The sequence below is a fragment of the Eurosta solidaginis genome, chromosome 1 (genome assembly GCF_040869045.1).
Source record: "Eurosta solidaginis isolate ZX-2024a chromosome 1, ASM4086904v1, whole genome shotgun sequence".
Taxonomy (NCBI): Eukaryota; Metazoa; Arthropoda; class Insecta; order Diptera; family Tephritidae; genus Eurosta; species Eurosta solidaginis.
The window spans coordinates 366008178-366034022 of record NC_090319.1 but is presented as its reverse complement, the minus strand read 5'-3'; the positions used below and the strand labels follow the sequence as shown (position 1 = coordinate 366034022).

General features: G+C 43.6%; 1 protein-coding gene across 3 annotated transcripts in view; it reads left to right on the top strand.

Annotated features, from left to right (window-relative positions):
- Positions 1–3063: 3063 nt before the first annotated feature.
- CenB1A (Centaurin beta 1A) overlaps positions 3064–25845 on the top strand; it is a 55736-nt gene continuing 32954 nt past the window's right edge. For all 3 annotated transcript variants that reach the window (XM_067762872.1, XM_067762871.1, XM_067762873.1), the window contains exon 1: positions 3064–3516. In XM_067762872.1, the coding sequence (XP_067618973.1) occupies positions 3464–3516 (53 nt within the window). In that variant the 5' untranslated portion in view covers positions 3064–3463. The remainder of the gene's footprint in view (positions 3517–25845) is intronic.

Here is a 25845-nt window from a genome sequence, read left to right as displayed (position 1 = left end):
TCTAGATCTGACAGCTGTATTACTCCTAATAGCTAGAGTATTATCCCGGCAAGCGCAGGGCAAGAGCACAGAACGTGCTCGATCGTTTCCTCCTCCAGCCCGCACTTCCTACATCTGCTATCACTGACCAAGCCTAATTTAAAGGCAGAAAACGTGCTCGATCATTTCCTCCTCCAACGCGCACTTCATATATCTGCTATCATTGACCAAGTCTAATTTGTAGGCATGTGACTCCAGAAGGCAGTGTCTAGTCAGAATACCCGTCATGAGTATACAGTCCTCTCTTTTTAATGATAGAAGCAACGTTTTTAGTATAAGGTTGTAAGCCCTACACATAATCTTCGACACTTTATAGCCCCGCGCTTGAATCCACGCCTTTTCCGCTTGGTCGATCATGTGCACCTCTCGCCTTCTGTTAATCTCGCTCAGTCTAATCGGGACGTCTATGGACCAAGCTTCAAGGGATGCGCCTTTTTCAGCTACTTCATCTGCTTTTTCATTCCCATCTATTCCTATATGCCCTGGGACCCAATATAGGATGTCATGCTGTCGTATAAAAATCCCTAGAAAAGTACCAATCAGCTTATTTCACCTTTTCCTTTACACACTTCCACTTGGTTTTTGCGAGCTTCACTTTCAGTCGATATTTGCTAGCAGGTTTTCCGCCTTAAGGGCCAATTAAACTTCCTTAACCCTAAAGCCATAGTCAAAACCATATTTTTACTTATCTATATCAAATTGGCATCAGTTATTGCTTTATTGGTGCCTTAATCTAAAAATCGTGAAAATTTCATAAAAATGAAGAAAACGCAAAAAATTACAAACATATACCACAAAAAATAAGTCTCTTAGTCATAGCGTATCCAAAACTATGAATAAAATCTACAAAAAGTTATTAAATTTACCAACTCAAATATTTTTAGGTTATGGATATGGCGAGAAACCAAAAACCAATTGGTTGGCTATGGTATGCTTACTTACTTACTTAATTGGCGCTTAACCGTCTAAACGGTTATGGCCGTCCAACAAGGCGCGCCAGTCGCTCCTTCGCTCCGCCAACCGGCGCCAATTGGTCACACCAAGGGAGTTTAAATCGTTTTCCACCTGGTCCTTCCAACGGAGTGGGGGCCGCCCTCTACCTCTGCTTCCATAGGCGGGTTCCGATAGAAACACTTTCTTGGCCGGAGCATCATCTTTCATTCGCATAACATGGCCTAGCCAGCGCATCCGCTGCGTTTTAATTCGCTGGACTATGTTGATGTCTGCGTATAGCTCGTACAGCTCATCATTAAATCTTCTTCGGTACTCGCCATCGCCAACGCGTAGAGGTCCATAAATCTTTCGAAGAACTTTTCTCTCGAACACTCCCAAAGCCGCTTCATCTGCTGTTTTCATGGTCCATGCTTCTGCCCTATATAGCAGGACGGGTACGATAAGTGACTTGTAGAGTATGATTTTCGTTCGCCGAGAGAGGACTTTACTTTTCAATTGCCTACCTAGTCCAAAGTAGCATTTATTGGCAAGATTAATTCTTCGCTGGATTTCAGTGCTGATGTTGTTGCTAGTGTTGATGCTGGTTCCCAAATAAACGAAGTCTTTTACTATTTCGAAATTATGGCTGCCAACAATAGCGTGGTTGCCAAGGCGCATATGCGCTGACTCTTTGCTCGATGACAGCAGGTACTTCGTTTTGTCCTCATTCACCATCAAACCCATCTTTACCGCTTCTTTTTCCAGCTTGGAGTAAGCAGAACTAACAGCGCGGGTGTTTAGGCCGATGATATCAATGTCATCAGCATATGCCAGTAATTGCACGCTTTTATAGTATATTGTTCCAGTGCGGTTAAGTTCTGCAGCTAGTATAATTTTCTCCAGCATCAAATTAAAGAAATCGCACGATAGGGGGTCACCCTGTCTGAAACCTCGTTTAGTTTCGAACGGCTCGGAGAGGTCCTTCCCAATTCTGACTGAGCTGAACACCATCAGCTCAACGTCATTTTGCACAGCCGTATAAGTTTTGCGGGGAAACCAAATTCAGACATAGCGGCATATAGGCAGCTCCTTTTCGTGCTGTCGAAGGCGGCTTTAAAGTCGACGAAGAGGTAATGTGTGTCGATTCTCTTTTCACGGGTTTTTTCCAAGATTTGGCGCATTGTGAAAATCTGGTCGATGGTAGATTTACCAGGTCTGAAGCCGCACTGATAAGGTCCAATCAGCCGGTTCACGGTGGGCTTCAATCTTTCGCACAATACACTTGAAAGGACCTTATATGCGATATTAAGAAGGCTGATTCCACGATAGTTGGTGCATTTTGCAGTATCCCCCTTCTTGTGGACTGGGCAAAGAACACTTAGATTCCAACCGTCGGGCATGCTTTCGTCCGCCCATATTTTGCTAAGAAGCTGCTGCATGCGCCTTACCAACTCCTCGCCGCCGAACTTGAATAGCTCCGCAGGCAATCCATCAGCGCCCACGGCCTTGTTGTTTTTCAATCTGGTTATTGCTATTCTAACTTCGTCATAATCGGGCGGGGGGACATATATTCCATCATCATCGATTGCGGGATCGGGTTCTTCATCTCTGCGCGGTGAATTGCTGCCTCCATTTAGGAGAGCAGAGAAGTGTTCCCTCCATATTCTAAGCACTCTCTGGACATCAGTTACAAGGTCGCCGTTTTCATTCCTACAGGAGTTTGCCCCGGTCTTAAAACCTTCCGTCTGTCGCCGTATTTTTTGGTAGAATTTTCGGGCGTTATTCCTGGTGGCTAGCAGCTCAAGCTCCTCGCACTCACGCCTTTCTGCTTCTCCTTTTTTCTTCCTGAAAAGGCGTCTCGCTTCCCTTTTCAACTCACGATAGTTGGTTGGTTCGATCAGCTGTTTTATCTGGTTATGGATAAGTCTCCATTAAATGGCCCATTACACTCTTCCCTGACAACATATCGAGAATTTGAGATCGCGTCCACTACAGTACATCGTGCATCAACCCTGTGTATTGCAACGTTATCGAAATTGATAAAGATTAAAGATATCAATAAACTACCATCAGTATTTAATTCGCAAAAAGTCGGCTGGTTTAATTTTGTCTGTTATTGGCTAGTGCGTAATATTTAATTACAATTCTTATTATTCATAAATTTAGACAATAGTTTACGTTTTCATATTATTCATTAAGTAAAACAGTTTAGCTAATATCAACAAAAACCACGAAATGCAAAATTGTTTAAGAGAAAAGAAGAAATAAAAAAAATCGCAACTAAATGAGCGCAGATAAATCTTTGAATGCGCAGAGAAGATTTCTTGATGACGAATGTGGAAGAGCAACAGCTGAATTGTGAAAAAAGTGGTTAGTCTATTAATTTGAAAAAGTACGCACGAAGCTAATCTATTTAAAGGTCAAAGTGATAATAGAAGTGGTGCTACAAAAATTTATTGAAAGTGTGTAAATTGCAAATAAAACGGGCAAGATGCGTGCTACCATTGAATTTGAGGAGTGCCTCAAGGATTCGCCACGATTTAGGTAAGTTAATCCTTTTTCTGCTGACGCTACGCCCCTTTTTAATTACGACTTTATCGAACAACCCAGCCAAATTTGGGACTGCCTGATGCTGTTCGCATTTTATTAATTTAAAAATGTGCAAATATTTCTGTTATCGTCATCAATTTTTCTTTGTATATGTAGGTATGCGGTTTTTTTTTTCTAGACATTTTCGTCGTATGTGTATATTTATTAAAGTGTCGCTACCACATGCATCCATATGTGTGAAGGAAAATAATGATGAAATGTTCAAAGGGGGAGGTGCTCTATGCATAAAATGTTTAAATGAAAATACAAATATGCAACAGCACGTATGTACCGATGTATATATTCGGTTTTATTGTTCTGTTGTTTTGCATGTTAAAAGCTTTGCATGCAAAACACCAGCTGCTTTTCGGTCATCGATGCCACATGTCCAATGCCAACGGAGCCAATTGCCACTATTGTCGATTGAGACTGAGTGACGCTTAATCATCAACAAATTCCCGCAAAACAATACGAGTAATATAATTATAAACAAGGAAAAAGACGCAAAACTCTCATAATACAGACATAAAAAATTCCACAGAAAATTTGCAATTAAAAAAGTCGTGGAAAATAAATTTGCACAATTAATTCTGGAACACGAAAATTTCATTTCATACAAGTTTGTTTATATTACTGCGGATATTTAGATAACTTATATTTTTAGCTTTTTCACGGGACTCCAAGGAAACTTGGTTCCACATTGCAATTGAAAAGATTGTTTGTTGTCATAAAGTTTCCCATTTACTTCTTCTGTTCAAACTCGATCGTGTTGGCTTCCCGCTTTTGTTTCTATCTTGGATATCTTCATACTTGATGGATAGAAAACAAACAGTTATATTTAATAACTGTAGGTTAGAATCTATAAATTTTTTTTCTGGTGTTCCTCAAGGCAGCCACCTTGGTCCAGTGCTGTTTCTGCTGTTCATTAACAACCTTCCAAATGTTTTGAAGTACTGCAAGCCGCTAATGTACGCTGATAATGTCAAACTTCTTATGCCTATCCGCTCACCTGTGGAATAGATCAAATCCATAATCGGATCTGAATAGTCTAGTTGTTGTTGTTGTTGTTGAATAGTCTAGTCGAATGGTGTAGTGTAAATAGAATGTCACTAAACCTTCCGAAGTGCAAGTTCATGTGATTTACAAGGAAATCATACCAATCCTACGAGTATATGATTGACGATTACACAATTAACCAAGTCATTAGTTTTGTAGACCTTGGCGATACGATGGACCCTAAACTCGACTTTAAATTGCACATAGAAGGTTGCGTGAACAGAGCCAAAGGGACTTTGGCGTTCGTCAAACGATGGTCTAAAGAATTCGATGATCCATATATTACTAAAACTCTCTTTATATCTTTGGTGCGGCCAATATTAGAATACGCTTAGACTTACCGCACATCGCAACTCTACTTGTTGCGTGTCAAATATACATCAGCTGCTCGAAATCACGTCCATTCCGACAGCACTAAAATTAGTTCCCGTTGCTCGGCATCACAGCCCATCCCGGCAACTGATTTCATAATATACATATATGGGGTATTCCATCCCATTTCGACCAATTTTGAACCCGACCCCTTTAGAATTGGCTGAAAGTTTTTCTTCTTTTTCTAGCTTACGAAAGACGTTTTTCAAAAGTTTTTCAAATTTTTTCATCCAACTCAAGAAAAGTTATGAATTTTTAAAAAAACACCGTTTTTGTTTTCAAAATGCTATAATAACTTTTTCAAAAACTGACCGTTTGGGATCATTTTTTTTTTTTAATTGTTTTTAAATGTACTTTTCGGAAAAAATTCAAAAAAATTTTAAAGTTTTTTTTTGTAATTTTTCAGTTTTTAGAGATTTTTCGAATTTCGCCCTTTTTTTTGCTCATAAAAAACTTCAATCATTGAATTGAAAAAAAAAAAACTTTAACATTTTTTTTGTATTTTCTCCGAAAAGTACATTTAAAAACATATAAAAAAAAAAATTAACCCAAACGGTCAATTTTTGAAAAAGTTATAGCATTTTGAAAAAAACGCCGTTTTCCAACTCAAAATAAGTTTTAAATATTTTGAAAAAAAACGGTTTTTTTTTCAAAATGCTATAACTTTTTCAAAAATTTACCGTTTGGGATAATTTTTTTAAAATATGTTTTTAAGTGTACTTTTCGGAAAAAATGCAAAAAAATTTTTAAGTTTTTTTTTTTCAATTAAATAAAAAAAATGCTCTGCCCACTCCGGGATTAGTGGGGATGATTGCAGAAGTGATTGAAGTTTTTTATGAGAAAAAAAGGGCGAAATTCGAAAAATCTCGAAAAACTGAAAATTTCCAAAAAAAACTAAAAATTTTTTGGAATTTTTTCCGAAAAGTACATTTAAAAACAATTTAAAAAAAAATGATCCCAAACGGTCAATTTTTGAAAAAGTTATAGCATTTTGAAAACAAAAACTGTGTTTTTTTTTAAATTCATAACTTTTTTTGAGTTGGATGAAAAAATTTGAAAAACTTCTGAAAAACGTCTTTCGCAAGCTAGAAAAAGAAGAACAACTTTCAGACAATTCTAAAGGGGTCGGGTTCCAAATTGGTCGAAATGCGATGGAATACCCCATATATGTATATTATGAAATCAGTTAAATTGCGGTTTAAATCAAAACCCCCACCATAGAACAGTACTCGTAGCGCTAGACCTATCAAAAGCTTTTGATACGGTCAACCATGGCTCGTTACTGCAAGACCTGGAAGGGTCTACCCTTCCCCCATGTCTTAAAAGGTGGACCGCAAATTATCTGGGTGGTCGGCAGGCATCGGTGCTATTTAGAAACGAAACATCAAAGCCAAGGAGAATTAAACAAGGGGTGCCACAGGGTGGTGTCCTATCCCCACTTTTGTTTAATTTCTACATATCTAAGCTACCTTCACCACCGGAAGGAGTCACAATCGTTTCCTACGCCGATGACTGCACAGTAATGGCCACAGGCCCAGGCCCACAGATCGATGAGCTATGCAATAAAATAAACGGCTACCTCCCTGATCTCTCCAGTTTTTTCGCCTCGCGAAACCTGGCATTATCACCGACTAAATCTTCCGCGACCTTATTTACAACATGGACGTCCCAAATGTCGACCATTTTGAACATCCACGTCGATGGCTCTACGCTACCGACTGTCCTACACCCCAAAATCTTGGGTGTGACGTTTGATCAGGATCTACATTTTGGTGAGCACGCAGCCGCAATTGTTCCGAGAATTCAGAGCCGTAACAAAATCCTCAAATCCCTTGCTGGCAGTACCTGGGGAAAAGATAAAGAAACGCTCATGACTACATACAAAGCAATTAGCCAGCCGATTACGTGCTACGCGTCACCCATATGGTCACCAAGCCTAAAAATTACCCACTGGAAGAAGCTACAGGCCTGCCAAAATACTGCTCTCAGAATTGCCACGGGCTGTCTTCTTATGTCCCCAGAACACCATCTACATAATGAGGCGAGAACACTCCCCATCAGGGAAAGAAACGAGATGCTGACCAAACAGTTCCAGTTGAATACCCAGAAACCTGGGCATCCCAACAGACATCTGATTGACGAGCCAGCACCGCCTAGGGGCTTAAGGAGTCATCTCCGTAAGCATTTTGAGGAAATACGGCATCTGAGAACACAGCCGTATGAAGCGAAAAAACATAAGCAGGTCCTTGGTGAACTCCACAAACAGGCGTCGGACCTTTATGCCGGGAATTGCCCGGTGAACCCAGTACTCAAAGTAAAGTATCCAAAACTTGCGGAAGAGGAACGCATACTCCCCAGGGAAACGCGTGTCACTCTGGCTCAACTTCGTTCTGGATACTGTAACAGGTTAAACTCTTACCTATCCAGAATCAACCCCGACATACAAAATGTATGCCCCGCTTGCAATGTGTCCCCACATGACACCAACCATCTCTTTAATTGTAATGTGGAACCAACGCCTCTAACACCCCTTTCCCTATGGTCCACCCCTGTTGAAACAGCAAGTTTCCTTGGACTCCCGTTAGAGGATATTGATGACAGTTTGTGATCGGTCGCGTCTGTTAGGTGGGGCGAAGCACTGCTACAACAACAACATGAAATCAGTTGCCGGGATGGGCTGTGATGCCGAGCAACGGGAACTAATTTTAGTGCTGTCGGAATGGACGTGATTTCGAGCAGCTGATGTATATTTGACACGCAACAAGTAGAGTCAATTTGTATGCTTCTGTAATCCGTAACTATATTTAGTCTGATTAATTGTTAAATTTGTAGACTAATAAATAAATAAATAAAAATAAAAAAAAAAATATGGGACACGTTATACGCAGGAAATACATAATGTATATCGGCGTTGATTCCGGACAGGTACATATGTAAGAGTTTTAACTGTTATAGTATTCAGAACGAAGTTGCGATAAAGGGGACGGCGTCTCCCTGGGTAGGTTGCTTTCCTTTACGGTGAGTTTGGGGTTGTTGATTTTAAGAACGGGGTTAGCCGGTTAACTCCTGGCATAGAGGTCCGGCGAGTATTGATGGATTACTTTGTGATATTTTTCTTCCTACCGCTCAGTTTTCAGGTGCTTGCGGAGATTACATCTTAAGTCCTGGGAGACGGGGCCTCTTCAATCAGAAGGCTATTGGGATACCCAGGGTATTCAGCAGAAACTTGCCTCCTTGATTTAAGGTGTCACTATTAATGCAAATATTTTGAAATATAATCCTTGGACACGGTGGGTCCATCCCAAGCTTCGCGGGGTCAAGGGTGGCCAAGCTTTCAAGGGGCTGTGTAGCGCAACCCTTTCAGGTTGCCAGCGCAATATATAGCTTCTCCAAACCCAATTGTCAACCTCACCTATCCGCGGCGAATCTTGTTTCACTAACAGACGAGGCTCTGGCGACCCCAAGCTCCTCATGGAACTTGGGGGTGGGAAGGGAGGGATGGCCTGAAGGTTTAATGTGGCCATATAGTAAATCGTTCCCGAGATGGTCGGGCTAGCACTTTAATGGTGCTGTGTTACCGGAGTGTACCGGATCTGTATCCGGCAAAGGACCACCACATCGATAACGCTCCCCAAAGCCTTCGGGGAGGACTTCGTCAGAATGACTTATATCCAACAAAGACTGAATATATGTATGCCCACATTTTATTAGTTTTTTGTGGTGTGTTTGTTCGGCTACTACAGAAACAAGGTGATAACAGGATGAGGTCAAAAACTGCATTGAAATCTACAACGATATTGTGCATATCGATGCCCTTAACATCGCGTCCCAAGGTAGTCGGTTCTATGTAACGGAGCGACTCGGGATTTTTCCCGACCAAGGACTGTCATTTCAGTGTGACCCCATTTAATTTGTTTCGTCCCTCCCACAAATTGTGATCCTTCCAGCAGCTCCTTGCAGCAGGACTGCTCCATCCTCTCTTACTCCGGGAAGGCATCGAATCCAATCCGGGTCCGTCTCCTGACCCCGGTCCTGAGAAATGGTTTTGCTGCATCTTCCGGAAAAGAATCTTTTTAGGACAGTCATACTCTGTTCAGTGTGTCTCGTGCAAGGGATGGTTGCATCGGACAGGTTGTTCTGGGCTTGATCCCAAAACCCGACGTCCACGTAACTTTTATAAATCTTTTGTGGCTCCTTGTTGTTCACGCCCAAGGGCGTCCCGTAGTCTACGCTTAAGCGGCCCCCCCCCCCCCCCCCTACCTTCCAGCAGCCCCGCTGCTCAGCAAGCCACAACAAGTACCCGCTGCTGCTCCCCACGGCGCCAACAACTCAAACAGCTGATACCACTCATAACTACTACCTTCGTAGTTGAGTTGGTAGCAATGCTGAGCATCAGCCCCTCCCCCCGTCTTCTCCCCCCTCTTTTCCGGCAGCAATCGTGCAGGTCAGGGAAACAGACTCTTAGTCCCTACCTCCGTTTGCACCGTCTGCCAGCACCGAATATATAGGTTTGTGACATCCGCCCAATGCAGCTCCTGCCTTGGGTGGTGCCACTTTCCTAGATGTTCTGGTCTCCGCGACGGCAACCCCCCGACGGGTTTCATCGCGCCATGTTGCCAGGTCGCAAACCCAAATCATCCGGGTACCCCAATGCTTGCAATTGCGTCCTGGCCTTCCACAACCCAGGTGTAGTCACCCGACACTTACCCCCAAAGTGGCGGCGTCTCCCCTTATGCACTTCAGAATTCTGCAGTTAAACTGTAATGGACTAACTGGGGAGATTACGGAGATAGTCGATTTCATGAAGCGGCACAACATCCGCATTGCTGCGATTCAAGAGACTAAACTCACAGCAAGATCTGCATTACAGACCTGCTCTGGGTATAATGTCCACAGGAAAGACCGCGAGAGCGGAAATGGAGGCGGTCTCGCGTTTATCATACACCACTCTGTGCAATATTATATATTTGATCCTGGCATCGACCGCTGGGACAATTTCTTATAACGCCAAGGCCTATCTGTCCCGTCAGGCTATGCAAACCTAGAAATCATCAACATCTACATCCCTCCTGCCACCTGTTGCCCCAGTGGATACCGCCCTAATATCAGGGCCTTACTCACTGGCAACAATCGCATTATCCTAGGCGATTTCAATGCCCATCATGATCTATGGCATTCAAACTTGCGGGCGGACAGTAGGGGTGAGATGTTGGCGGATCAAATAGAAGAAACGACGTTCTGCACGATAAACGTGCAGTGGAGTCTGTCTAATCAGTGGAGTCTGTCGACTGGAGATTGATTCGAACGTTGGCATCGGTGGATGGGCAAGCTAAATTCCTTCAAGACAGTATAAATAAGCTCTTCGACGACCACGTTCCTACGAAACTTAAGGTGACGAAACACAATACCAATCCATGGTTTGACGCCAGTATTATGCATCTAATTCACTTACGTAATCTAGCTTATTCCCGGTGGAAAAGATACAGAACTGTGGAAATGCACATGCGCTTCAAAGCTGCACGAGTCACTGCCAATAAAGCCATAAGATCGGCTAAAGTACATTTCTACGAAAATAAGTTCAGCACCGCTTTAAATTCAAAAGAAACTTGGAATAGGATCAAGAAAATTGGAATTGACAAATCCAAGGCCGATCTCTCTGTCCCCCCTGACGTAGATGTTAACAATATCAATGATAGTTTTTTAAAGTTACCTCCCTCGGCTGCTAATGTATGTATTGACAACTACGGTGATCGTGTAAATGTTGATGGTAGTCCTCTCGAGTTTGTTCGTCTCGATGACTGTGATGTTGTGAAAGCCATACTTTCTGTGAAGTCCACCGCTATAGGCTTAGACGGAATATGTGCAAAATTTGTGAAAATTATTCTACCCGTAATCCTGCGCCATATAACCTATTTAATAAACTCTATCCTAACCACCTGTCTTTCCAAAATGTTGGAAAGCTGTTAAAGTTATCCCCATTCCCAAACAAAACAAAGAGTACAGGCGGATAGCCATACTGCCTTTTCTTTCGAAGGTCGTTGATCGCATCCTACATGGGCAGATCTCCACATATGTGCATGCAAATAAACTTTTAACGGACCATCAGTCCGGTTTCAGACCAAAAAGGAGCTGTACTACGGCACTTATTTCTGTGGTAGAAGATATACGGGAGCGCATAGATGATAACTTTACGGCTTTCCTAACCCTTCTTGACCACTCTAAAGCCTTTGACTCTGTTGACCATACCCTACTATGTAAAAAGCTGGAAAACATGTTTAATTTTTCCAGTCATGCAACCAACCTAATCAGATCTTATCTAGACGGCAGAACGCAGGCAGTATGTGTAGATAATAGAAAGTCAAACTTGTTAGACGTTTCGCGTGGTGTACCCCAAGGGTCAATCCTTGGTCCTTTGTTGTTTGTATTGTACATTATTGACCTGCCTCGTGTTCTTAAGTATTGTGACGTCTACATCTATGCTGACGATGTTCAATTGTATACGTGCTGTCCTGTCGATTGTATGAGTTTATGTATAAGTAACTTGAATCAAGACCTTAGTCAAATTGGTGTATGGGCTTCCATGAATGGTTTATGTCTAAATCCTAGAAAGTCGAAGTGCATTGTTATCCGTAGAAAGCCGCTAGCTACAAATGGCTTAAACAATATTATGTTTGAAAATTCTGTTATAGAATATGTTGACACGGCAAGAAATCTTGGCATAGTTTTTAACAAAACATTGTCCTGGAGAGACCATATCTTTAGAACCGTAGGAAAAGTGTACGGTATGCTCCGTACACTGTGGTTGACACAGTATTTCACTCCGCTACATATTCGACTACTTTTATCCAAAGCGTACTTAATACCTACGCTCCTCTACGGCTGTGAAATTTTTTCTAACTGTGACGCTGTGAGTAAAAAGAAGCTTAATGTTGCCTACAATAACATTGCTAGATACGTTTACGGGCTGAATAGACTTGATCACGTTTCCTGTTATTCTGCAAAGTTGCTAGACATTTCTTTTGACAATCATTTAAAGTTTAGAACACTTATTACCTTGCATAAGATAATCTACACGAAGGAGCCTTATTACCTATATCGAAGGCTTCAATTTCTTCATTCTACGAGGACAATGGTTCTTGCACATGTTAAGCACCGTATGCTAATTTCTGAACGCCAATTCTTCGTTACTTCTATCCGTCTTTGGAACTCCCTTCCAGCCAGAATAAGACAAATAAGTAATGCACTGCATTACAAAAAAGAATTAATCTTGTTCTTTAATTGACTCACCTCTCCTTCTTCAACTGACTCTCTTTACTGATCTTCTATCCGTTTTTCTTGCCACCTCCTATTTCCTCAAAGGATAGAACCTAATATTATTACTGTACTACCTACCCTTGCAATGTCCCCTCTATTCTTATTTCTGTTCTGTGTCCCTAGGCTAAGCTCTTTAAAATTTATTGTAACCATTAAGTTTTATTTTACAAATTATCTATTGTTTATCTAAGTTATTGAAACATTTTTTGAATTTTCGCCATTGTTCTGACTAGCACTATAAAATAATTTTGTCAAATTGTTGTGTTAGGAAAAATTTAATAAAATACAAATACAAATACAAACGGAGACGCCCCCACACGTATGGTAAGAAGCTGTCACAGCTCGCCAGATATCTCAATCGTGAGCGCAGAACTCGTAAACTGCGTCAACTGGCAGCCGATGGTAACATTGGCATCTGACCACCTGCCCATACTTATTTCGCTCGAGCGTACCGCCGACTTCATCGTCACTGAAAAACGCACTTTCATAAACTTCAAAAAAGGAAAGTGGGAAGAATATAAATCTTTTACAGATAACCTCTTTGCTGCCCTCCCTATCCCGACTGATGCCCGCCAAGGGGAGCGTGCCTTCCGTAAGGTCATTGAATCCGCCTCGGCACATTTCATTCCCGCCGGGAGAATTCCCGAAATCCGGCCCCACTTCCCGGCGGAGGCCGCAAACTTAGCGAGAGAACGTGACCTTATAAGACAGCTTGATCCAGGCGACCACCAAATAAGGGATATAAACCAACGCATCAGATTGCTTGTGGATGAACACAAGCGGGCGAAATGGGAGGAGCACCTAAGAGGTTGTAACCTCTCTACCGGTGTGGGTAAACTTTGGTCCACCGTAAAGTCCCTATCGAATCCGACTAAGCACAAAGACAAAGTTTCCATCGCCTTTGGCGACAAAGTGCTGTCGGATGCGAAAAAATGCGCGAGCGCTTTCTGCCGACAATATATAATGCATCCTACGGTCGACAAAGATAGACGGAGAGCCAATAGACACGTACATAAACACAAATTCAGCGCGTCACCAATCACCATCACCGCTAAAGAGGTTGAGGACGCCATTGGTCGTGCTAAACCATCTAAAGCAGTGGGCCCAGACGGCATAGCCATGCCGATGCTTAAAAGCCTAGGGAAAGAGGGTTTCAAATATTTAGCGCATGTCTTCAACCTGTCTCTTTCAACCTTTGTCATACCCGAGAAATGGAAAATGGCCAAGGTGGTCCCGCTACTAAAGCCTGGGAAACCAGCTAACATAGGTGAGTCATATCGTCCGATATCTCTCCTATCGCCAGTGGCAAATACGCTTGAAGCTATTTTGCTCCCTTATTTCCATGCAAATTTGCAGCTAGCCCCTCATCAGCATGGCTTCAGAAAACTCCATAGCACTACCACCGCGCTAAATGCCATTAGCACCCAGATAAATTGCGGTTTAAATCAATACCCCCACCATAGAACAGTAATCGTAGCGCTAGACCTATCAAAAACTTTTGATACGGTCAACGATGGCTCGTTACTGCAAGACCTGGAAGGGTCAACCCTTCCCCCATGTCTTAAAAGGTGGCCGCAAATTATCTGGGTGGTCGGCAGGCATCGGTGCAATTTAGAAACGAAACATACCCCCCTATTGCGAGTGTCGATCGGAAGAGAATCGAAAATTTGTCGATTCTATTTTTTGCATTTAATATTATTACTATACAAATTAATCGCCAAATATTTGGACTATTATAAACAGTTATTTTATACAAGACAGATTTTGCTATTTTTTCAACTTTTCGATGTATATAACATAATTTGTGTACATTATAAAGATAATCGATTATCGCTCAGCGGTCGACTATCTACTGCAAACGACACTCGCAATAGGGGGGATAAAAACCAAGGAGAATTAAACAAGGGGTGCCACAGGGTGGTGTCCTATCCCCACTTTTGTTTAATTTCTACATATCTAAGCTACCTTCACCACCGGAAGGAGTCACAATCGTTTCCTACGCCGATGACTGCACAATAATGGCCACAGGCCCAGGCCCAAAGATCGATGCGCTATGCAATAAAATAAACGGCTACCTCCCTGATCTCTCCAGTTTTTTCGCCTCGCGAAACCTGGCATTATCACCGACTAAATCTTCCGCAACCTTATTTACAACATGGACGTCCCAAATGTCGACCATTTTGAACATCCACGTCGATGGCACTACGCTACCGACTGTCCTAAACCCCAAAATCTTGGGTGTGACGTTTGATCAGGATCTACATTTTGGTGAGCACGCAGCTGCAATTGTTCCGAGAATTCAGAGCCGTAACAAAATCCTCAAATCCCTCGCTGGCAGTACCTGGGGAAAAGTTAAAGAAACGCTCATGACTACATACAAAGCAATTAGCCAACCGATTACGTGCTACGCGTCACCCATATGGTCGCCAAGCCTAAAAATTACCCACTGGAAGAAGCTACAGGCCTGCCAAAATACTGCTCTCAGAATCGCCACGGGCTGTCTTCTTATGTCCCCAGAACACCATCTGCATAATGAGGCGAGAATACTCCCCATCAGGGAGAGAAATGAGATGCTGACCAAACAGTTCCTGTTGAATACCCAGAAACCTGGGCATCCCAACAGACATCTGATTGATGAACCAGCACCGCCTAGGGGCTTAAGAAGTCATCTCCGTAAGCATTTTGAGGAAATACGGCACCTTAGAACCCAGCCGTATGAAGTGAAAAAACACAAGCAGGTCCTTGGTCAACTCCATAAACAGGCGTCGGACCTTTATGCCGGGAATTGCCCGGTGAACCCAGTACTTAAAGAAAAGTATCCAAAACTCGCGGAAGAGGAACGCATACTCCCCAGGGAAACGCGTGTCACTCTTGCTCAACTTCGTCCTGGATACTGTAACAGGTTAAACTCTTACCAATCCAGAATCAACCCCGACATACAAAATATATGCCCCGCTTGCAATGTGTCCCCACATGACACCAACCATCTCTTTAATTGTAATGTGGAACCAACGCCTCTAACACCCCTTTCCTTATGGTCCACCCCTGTTGAAACGGCAAGTTTCCTTGGACTCCCGTTAGAGGACATTGATGACAATTTGTGATCGGTCGCGGCTATTAGGTGGGGCGAGCATTGCTACAACAACAACAACAACATGCCCTTAACATAAGTATTTTCCTTCGTTTAGTGTATCGTGAAAATAAGATCAATAGTAGACTTAGCAAGTCCGAAAGCCGCATGGAGAAGGTTCATTCAGTTCGTTAATTGGGGCTATATGCTGTCGAACTATATGCGACCGCCGTGGTGTGATGGTAGCGTGCTCCGCCTTCCACACAGAATATCTTGGGTTCGCTCTCCGGGCAAAGCAACATAAAAGTTTTAGAAACAATTTTTTTCAAATAGAAGAAAATGTTTCTAAGTGGGTCGCCCCTCGGCAGTGTTTCGCAAGCACTTTGAGTACATTTCTGCCATGATTAAAAACTCATCTGCCTTGCAGATGCCGTTCGGAGAAACAAGTAGGACCCGTCCCGCCAAATTGTGAGAAAAATTAAAAGAACGCAAATTGCAAGAGAAGATCGGCCTAAAACCTCTTCGGAGGTTATCGCGCCTTACATTCATTTATTTTTTTATGTTTCTACCTAATCCAGCCTCCGTCATGCTAGTTTTGAGCGACCACGACCACAGAATCACTAATACAAAAGTGAAAATAAATCCATTCCTGCGCGACGATGGGGAAGCTAAGATAGAGGTGGAAGTTTAGGGCCAAGCGGGAAAGGCGTTGAAAAGGGCACTAGCTGCAAAGTGTTGAAGATCATGAGCAGGGCTCACGTCCTTAGACCAACAAAGTTACTCTTACCACTTACAGGGGACTATGGGCCCGTGATGCGTATTCTGACTAGATACTGCTTACTGTTGTCATATGCTTTTAAATTAGGCGTCGTCAATGATATCAGTGTACTCGTGTCCTGCGTTCGTCAGGTTTAGACTGTAGCCTTTACATCAAGAAACAGCAAGTATTAAAGGTCCTATAATGCTTCTATATTCTATGGTCTTTCAGCTGGTTGTCAAACAAACTTCTAGTAACACTTTGCACACTTTCGGTCGAAGTGAGGTTCTCTGGGACCTGCCCGTTCAACCTGACCTAAGATGAAAAAGTAGATATAATTTCACGTTCTAACAAATGGCGTCGCCATTACCGGAGGCTGCGGGGACGCCACGTGTCGTTACGCCAGCGTTGTTGTTGTTGTTGTAGCACTGCTACGCCCCACCTAATAGATGCGATCGATCACAAATTGTCATCAATATCCTCTAATGGGAGTCCAAGGACACTTGCTGTTTCAACAGGGGTGGACCATAATAAAATGGGTGTTAGAGGCGTTGGTGCCACATTACAATTAAAGAGATGGTTGGTGTCATGTGGGGACACATTGCAAGCGGGGCATACATTTTGTATGTCGGGCTTGATTCTAGATAGGTAAAAGTTTAGCCTGTTACAGTATCCAAAACGAAGTTGAGCTAGAGGGACTCGCGTTTCCCTGGGGAATATGCGTTCCTATTCCCCAAGTTTTGGGTACTGTTCTTTGAGTACTGGATTCACCGGGCAATTCCTGGCATAAAGGTCCGATGCCTATTTGTGCAGTTCACTGAGGACCTGCTTGTGTTTTTTTTGCTTCATACGGCTGAGTTCTCAGGTGCCGTATTTCCTCAAAATGCTTACGGAGATGACTCCTTAAGCCCCTAGGCGGTGTTGGCTCATCAATCAGATGTCTGTTGGGATGCCAAGGTTTCTGGGTATTCAACAGGAACTGTTTGGTTAGCATCTCATTTCTCTCCCTGATGGGGAGTATACTCCATCCTCATTATGTAGATGGTGTTCTGGGGACATAAGAAGACAGCCCGTGTCGGATCTGAGAGCAGTATTTTGGCAGGCCTGTAGCTTCTTCCAGTGGGTTGTTTTTAGGGTTGGCGACCATATAGGGGACGTGTAGCATGCAATCGGCTGGCCAATTGCTTTGTATGTGGTAATGAGCGTTTCTTTGTCTTTTCCCCAAGTACTCCCAGCAAGGGATTTGAGGATTTTATTACGGCTCTGGATTTTCGGTACAATTGCGGCTGCATGCTCACCAAAAGGTAGATCCTGATCAAACGTCACACCCAATATTTTGGGGTGTAGGACAGTCGGTAGCGTAGTGCCATGGACGGGGATGTTCAAAATGGTGACATTTGGGACGTCCATGTTGTAAATAAGGTCGCGGAGGATTTAGTCGGTGATAATGCCAGGTTTCGCGAGGCGAAAAAGCTGGAGAGATCAGGGAGGTATTCTGTTGCAAAGCTCATCGATCTGTGGGCCTGGGCCTGTGGCCATTATTGTGCAGTCATCGGCGTAGGAAACGATTGTAACTCCTGGTGGCGAAGGTAGTTTAGATATGTTGAAATTAAACAAAAGTGGGGATAGGACACCACCCTGTGGCACCCCTTGTTTAATTCTTCTTGGTTTTGATGCTTCGTTTCTAAATTGCCCCGATGCCTGCCGACCACCCAGATAATTTGCGGTCCACCTTTTAAGACATGGGGGAAGGGTATAACCTTCCAGGTCTTGCAGTAACGTGCCATGGTTGACCGTATCAAAAGTTTTTGATAGGTGTAGCGCAACGAGTACTGTTCTATGGAGGCGGGTATGCTAATGGCATTTAGCGCGGTGGTGGTGCTATGGAGTTTTCTGAAGCCATGCTGATGACATGAAATGAGATGCTGACCAAACAGTTCCTGTTGAATACCCAGAAACCTGAGCATCCCAACAGACATCTGATTGATGAACCAGCACCGCCTAGGGGCCTAAGGAGTCATCTCCATAAGCATTTTGAGGAAATACGGCACCTGAGAACCCAGCCGTATGAAGCGAAAAAACACAAGCAGGTCCTTGGTGAACTCCATAAACAGGCGTCGGACCTTCATGCCAGGAATTGCCCGGTGAATCCAGTACTTAAAGAAAAGTATCCAAAACTTGCGGAAGAGGAACGCATACTCCCCAGGGAAACGCGTGTCACTCTTGCTCTACTTCGTTCTGGATACTGTAACAGATTAAACTCTTACCTATCCAGAATCAACCCCGACATACAAAATGTATGCCCCGCTTGCAATGTGTCCCAACATGACACCAACCATCTCTTTAATTGTAATGTGGAACCAACGCCTCTAACACCCCTTTCCTTATGGTCCACCCCTGTTGAAACGGCAAGTTTCCTTGGGCTCCCGTTAGAGGATATTGATGACAATTTGTGATCGGTCGCGGCTGTTAGGTGGGGCGAAGCATTGCATTGCTACAACAACAACAACAACAGGCTAGCTGCAAATTTGCTTTGAAGTAAGGGAGCAAAATGGCTTCAAGCGTCTTGGCTACTGGCGATAGGAGAGATATCGGTCGATATGACTCTCCTATGTTAGCTGGTTTCCCAGGCTTTAGTAGCGGGCCACCTTGGCCATTTTCCATTTTTCGGGAATGACAAAGGTGGAAAGAGACAGGTTGAAGACATGCGCTAAATATTTGAAACCCTCTTTCCCTAGGCTTTTAAGCATCGGCATGGCTATGCCGTCTGGGCCCACTGCTTTGGATGGTTTAGCATGACCGATGGCATCCTCAACCTCTTTGGCGGTGATGGTAATTGGAGACGCGCTGAATTTATGTTTATGTGTTGCATTATATATTGTCGGCAGAAAGCGCTCGCACATTTTTTGCATCCGACAGCACTTTATCGCCGAAGGCCATGGAAACTTTGTCATTGTGCCTAGACGGATTCGATAGGGGCGCCAACTACTCACCCATACTGTCTGCCTGCAAGTTTGAATGCCATAGATCGTGATGGGCATTGAAATCGCCTAAGATAATGCGAGTATTGCCAGTGAGTAAGGCGCTAATATTAAGGCGGTATCCACTGGGGCAACAGGGGGCAGGAGGGATGTAGATGTTGATGATTTCCATGTTTGCATCACCTCACCGAACAGATAAGCCTTCACGTTCTAAGACATTGTCCCTTCGGTCGATGTCGGGATCAAATATATGATATTGCACAGTGTGGTGTATGATAAACGCGAGGACGCCTCTATTTCCGCTCTCGCGATCTTTTCTGTGGGCATTATACCCAGAACAATGCAGATCTTGCTGTGAGTTTAGTCTCTTGAATCGCAGCAATGCGGATGTTGTACCGGTTCATGAAGTCGACTATCTCCGTGATCTTCCCAGTTAATCCATTACAGTTTAACTGCAGAAGTCTGAAATGCAACGGGGGAGACGTCGTCACTCTGGGAGTAAGTGACGGGTGGGTACGCCTGGGTTGTGAAAGGCTAGGACGCAACTGCTGTTGTGGCCCTGGGACTGGACGTCCTTGGGTAAGCATTGAGGTACCCGGTGTATTTGGGTATGCGGCCTGGCAACATGGCGCAATGAAACCCGTCGGGGGGAGACCAGAACATCTAAGAAGTGGTACCGTCCAAGGCAGCCACAAAAGATTTATAGAAGTTACGTAGACGTCTGGTTTTGGGATCTAGCCCGGAACAACCTGTCCGATGCAACCATCCCTTACACGAGACACACTGACAAGAGTATGACCGTCCTAAAAAGATTCTTTTCCGGCAGACTCAGCAAAACCATTTCTCAGGACCGGGGTCAGGAGACGGACCCGGATTGGGTTCGATACCTTCCCGGAGCAAGAAAATATGGAGCAGTCCCGTTGAACATAGTCCAGCGAATTAAAACGCAGCGGCTGCTAGGCCATGTTATGCGAATGAAAGATGACGCTCCGGCCAAGAAAGTGTTTCTATCGGAACCCGCCTATGGAAACAGAGGTAGAGGGCGGCCCCCACTCCGTTGGAAGGACCACGTGGAAAACGATTTAAACTCCCTTGGTGTGACCAATTGGCGCCGGTTGGCGGAGCGAAGGAGCGACTGGCAGTCCTTAGTCTGGAAAAATCCCGAGTCGCTCCAGTTCATAGAACCGACTGCCTTGGGAAGCGGGCTTGTACGTTGTTGTGGTTGTTGTTGTAGCAGTGCTTGTACATTTATGGTGCTTTGTTACCGGAACGTACCGGATTTATATCCGGAAAAGGACTTTTAAAATCGATAACACTCCCCAAAACCTTCGGGGAGTGTCTTTGTCGTTAATACAACAACAACAAAATTATTAAAATGTTGGTCAAAATTTGCAGACGTTAGTGTTCGAAACACTTCACATTTCAATAGCCTTCGTTAAACCAAAACGATATTTTAAATGAGAGTCGACCAATTTTAGGTTAAAAAATGTTAATGGCTATATGCTCAGTCCACACTTTTTTCCCGGCCTTATGATATAAGAATTCATTATGGATGGCCGCGTAGCTTCAGTTTTCCGACTAGTTCGACTGTCCACCACGTTAGGGTAGAAGCACAACCGGTCATTTGTTCGAAAGCTTTTGCTTTACCACTATTAGTCTTCTTGCGAAGGTCATACATATCCATATTTATAACAGGGCGGTAACGTGTTGTTTATATTTAAACTTGGTTGATAGGTTACCAATGTGATTCACTATAGGGCCGCCAACTTTAAGAAATGTCAAACCGGGAGACTGGGGTTTTGATAATGATCAAGTGCGAAAATCGAAATAAACATTTGAGACGATATTTTATAGTTTCGCAAACAAGCAACAGAGTTTTGAATATAAGGCCAAGTGATTTTTCAAACTCTTTTCATACGCATTTATATCTTCAACTTAAGTATGAGGTTTAAATCATTTCAAAAGAGTATTGACACCCCATTGAGTCCCCGGGCGAAAACCTGAGGGTTGGTAGCCCTGGTATGGAGTAACTACAACAACTGTGTCCGAAACGAGATAAACGGCGTCGGCGGCTGCTTTTATCGGCGCCACATATCTCTGCTCCATAGTGCCAGAAGCACTTTATTATATGCAAAATACACAAAAAGTTAGAGTACTTTATATTTTTCTTTGGAAGATATGATAAATTCATGTGACCAAGGATTATACCTGAATGTATATGCACAGCACTGTAAAAAGTTTTAAGGGTAAATGGGGAATCAATCACCAGCTCCAGTCATTTTGCGCGGGTGGCTTGGAATCACGTCTTTTCCAAAAAAAAAAACCAAATCCAAAAAATCCAAAAATTGACGTGAGTAAAGCTGGCAGACCCAAGTGCTCAAAAATACGTTTAAGTTGTTTGAGAATTAAGTGCATTTTAGGTGCTATTTAGGGCCACAAAAGATAATTTAGGTGCTCATTTGGTTTTCGAGATATTCGCAAAAAAGCGTCCACATTAACCTAGCAGACCCACAACTTAAATTTCATTTTATTTTAAATAAAAAATATATCAAAATTAGGAGCTATTTAGGTGCTTTTTAGGGCCACAAAAGATAATTTAGGTTTTCATTTAGTTTTCGAGATATTCGCAAAAAAGTGTGGGTCTGCTAGGTTAACGTCAAGCTAGCAGACCCACAACTTAAATTTCATTTTATTTTAAATAAAAAATATATCAAAATTAGGAGCTACTTAGGTGCTTTTTAGGGCCACAAAATATAATTTAGGTTTTCATTTCGTTTTCGAGATATTCGCAAAAAAGTGTGGGTCTGCTAGGTTAACGTCAAGCTAGCAAACCCACAACTTAAATTTCATTTTATTTTAAATAAAAAAATATATCAAAATTAGGAGCTATTTAGGTGCTTTTTAGGGCCACAAAAGATAATTTAGGTTTTCATTTCGTTTTCGAGATATTCGCAAAAAAGCGTGGGTCTGCTAGGTTAACGTCAAGCTAGTAGACCAACGCTTTTTTGCGAATATCTCGAAAACGAAATGAAAACCTAAATTATATTTTGTGGCCCTAAAAAGCACCTAAATAGCTCCTAATTTTGGTATATTTTTTATTTAAAATAAAATGAAATTTTAGTTGTGGGTCTGCTAGCTTGACGTTAACCTATCAGACCCACACTTTTTTGCGAATATCGCGAAAACGAAATGAACACCTAAATTATATTTTGTGGCCCTAAAAAGCACCTAAATAGCTCCTAATTTTGATATATTTTTTATTTAAAATAAAATGAAATTTAAGTTGTGGGTCTGCTAGCTTGACGTTAACCTAGCAGACCCACACTTTTTTGCGAATATCTCGAAAACTAAATGAAAACCTAAATTATCTTTTGTGGCCCTAAAAAGCACCTAAATAGCTCCTAATTTTGATATATTTTTTATTTAAAATAAAATGAAATTTAAGTTGTGGGTCTGTTAGCTTGACGTTAACCTAGCAGACCCACGCTTTTTTGCGAATATCTCGAAAACCAAATGAGCACCTAAATTATCTTTTGTGGCCCTAAATAGCACCTAAAATGCACTTAATTCTCAAACAACTTAAACGTATTTTTGAGCACTTGGGTCTGCCAGCTTTACTCACGTCAAAAATTGTTCCAAAGCAAAAAAGGACTATTTGAGATTAATTTCCGGATCATTTCGAGGCTTTCACTGGGATGTTTTGAGCTCATTTCGGAATCATTTCGAAATATCTCCGAATGACTTGGATACTCCTATCGGGACTATTTTGGGATCTGTTTGGGAATATTTTATGGGTAATTTTGGGTTGGTTTAAGGACTAGTTACTGGACTATGCACGAATCATTTTGGAATTGTTTTCGGGACTCTTTTTAGCGCTCTTCGGAACTATCTCCGTTCAGGAACACTTCAAAATAATTTCGTGACTAGATTAGGTTAGGTTAAGAGGGCGTGCTTGAGTGTTACCCACACTTCCACTCGGAGACATTTTTGTCCATTGTAAGTGACCTCAGTAAGTACAGGGTGGCGGCAAATTCGTTTAGCCCCATTACCTCCTAGTGGTCCTCAACGAACCACTTGCTTTCCCTGATGAGCCCAAGAAGAAGCGAGACGTCCATCTTCCCAACCTCTGCCAGGCTGTCGAAGAAGCCTGAGCCCCGAAATCTGAGACTTATTCTTTAAAGCGCCGGACATCGGCAGATAAAGTGGTAGATCGGCTGCTCTTCATCCTCATCTTGACAGCTTCTGCGGAGGGAGCTTGTTGGTATTCGCCACCGTCGGAGCATTGGTGCGATAGCACAATGACCTGTGATGACACTCGTAAGTACCCTCGCTGCAGATTTGTTCAGTTTCAGAAGGAAGCTGGTGCCTTTCCTATCCAAGCATGGCCATAAGGACCTTGAGACTTCGCAGTCAACCCTATTGGTCCATAGCAAGTCCGTTGCCCCCTTCTCATAGTCGTCGATTCTCCCTAGGAGATAACTCAGCGGTGGTCGGACGGAGCTGTCCACCTCATTTATGTCTAAGTCGGAACCTTTCCTAGCCATGTTGTTGTTGTTGTAGCGATAAGGACACCCGAAGGCCTTGGCTCCCCAAGGCTCGATGTTGATAGTCCTTTGCCGGTTGCAGATCCGGTACGTTCCGGTACCAAGCCCGACCATCTCGGGAACGATTTGTTATGACCACATGCGACCTTCTTGGCCATACCACCCTCCCACCCTCTAGATCCATGAGGAGTTCGGGGTCGCCAGATCCTTGGCTGTTAATGAAACAAGATTCGCCAAGGATAGGTGAAGTTGACAATTGGGTTTGGAGAAGCTATATATTGCGCTGGCAACCTGAAAGGATTGCGCTACACAACCCCTTGAATCTGGTATTTTAGTCGCCTTTTACGACAGGCATACCTACCGCGGGTATATTCTAACCCCCTAACCCGCTGGTGGTCTTTCCCAGCCATCTCATCCGTGAGTTCATTCGCTTCAATACCAGGGACCCAGCAAAGGAAGACATTGAGATGACTTATAGAAGCCAAAGAGGCTCTACACCTCCGCACGATGTCCGATTTTATCATGTTGGACTCTAATGCCCTTAAGGCGGCTTGGCTGTCAACAAAGATTGTTACGATTTCGTGATCATCTTTGAAACATTTCGGGACTGTTTCGTTTTCCTTTAATGACTATTTTGGAACTCTCTCCAGATAGTTTGAGGGTTGCTTTTGGTATCGTTTCAGGATTGTTTTCGAGGTCATTTTGCAATTGCGTCCTGGCCTTCCTGAACCCAGGCGTAGTCACCCGTCACTTACCCCCAGAGTGGCGACGTCTCCCCTCATGCACTTCAGAATTCTGCAGTTAAACTGTAATGGACTAACTGGGAAGATTACGGAGATAGTCAATTTCATGAAGCGGCACAACATCCGCATTGCTGCGATTCAAGAGACTAAACTCACAGCACGATCTGCATTGCAGTCCTGCTCTGGGTATAATGTCCACAGAAAAGATCGCGAGAGCGGAAATGGAGGCGGCCTCGCGTTTATAATACACCACTCTGTGCAATATCACATATTTGATCCTGGCATCGACCGCAGGGACAACGTCCTAGAACGTCAAGGCCTATCTGTCCGGTCAGGCGATGCAAACCTAGAAATCATCAACATCTACATCCCCCCTGCCACCTGTTGCCCCGGTGGATACCACCCTAATATTAGAGCCTTACTCACTGGAAACAATCGCATTATTTTAGGCGACTTCAATGCCCATCATGATCTATGGCATTCAAATTTGCGGGCGGACAGTAGGGGCGAGATGTTGGCGGATCAAATAGAAGAAACGACGTTCTGCACAATAAACGGAGACGCCCCCACACGTATGGTAGGAAGCTGTCACAGTTCGCCAGATATCTCAATCGTGAGCGCAGAACTCGTAAACTGCGTCAATTGGCAGCCGATGGTATCATTGGCATCCGACCACCTGCCTATACTTGTTTCGCTCGAGCTTACCGCCGACTTCATCGTCACCGAAAAACGCACTTTCATAAACTTTAAAAAAGGAAAGTGGGGAGAATATAAATCCTTTACAGACAACCTCTTTGCTGCCCTCCCTATCCCGACTGATGCCCGCCAAGGGGAGCGTGCCTTTCGCAAGGTCATTGAATCCGCCTCGGCACGTTTCATTCCCGCCGGGAGAATTCCCGAAATCCGGCCCCACTTCCCGGCGGAGGCCGCAAACTTAGCGAGAGAACGGGACCTTATAAGGCAGCTTGATCCAGGCGACCCCCAAATAAGGGATATAAACCAACGCATCAGATTGCTTGTGGATGAACACAAGCGGGCGAAATGGGAGGAGCACCTAAGAGGTTGTAACCTCTCTACCGGTGTGGGTAAACTTTGGTCCACCGTAAAGTCCCTATCGAATCCGACTAAGCACAAAGACAAAGTTTCCATCGCCTTTGGCGACAAAGTGCTGTCGGATGCGAAAAAATGCGCGAGCGCTTTCTGCCGACAATATATAATGCATTCTACGGTCGACAAAGTTAGACGGAGGGCCAACAGACACGCACATAAACACAAATTCAGCGCGTCACCAATCACCATCACCGCTAAAGAGGTTGAGGACGCCATTGGTCGCGCTAAACCATCCAAAGCAGTGGGCCCAGACGGCATAGCCATGCCGATGCTTAAAAGCCTAGGGAAAGAGGGTTTCAAATATTTAGCGCAGGTCTTCAACCTGTCTCTTTCCACC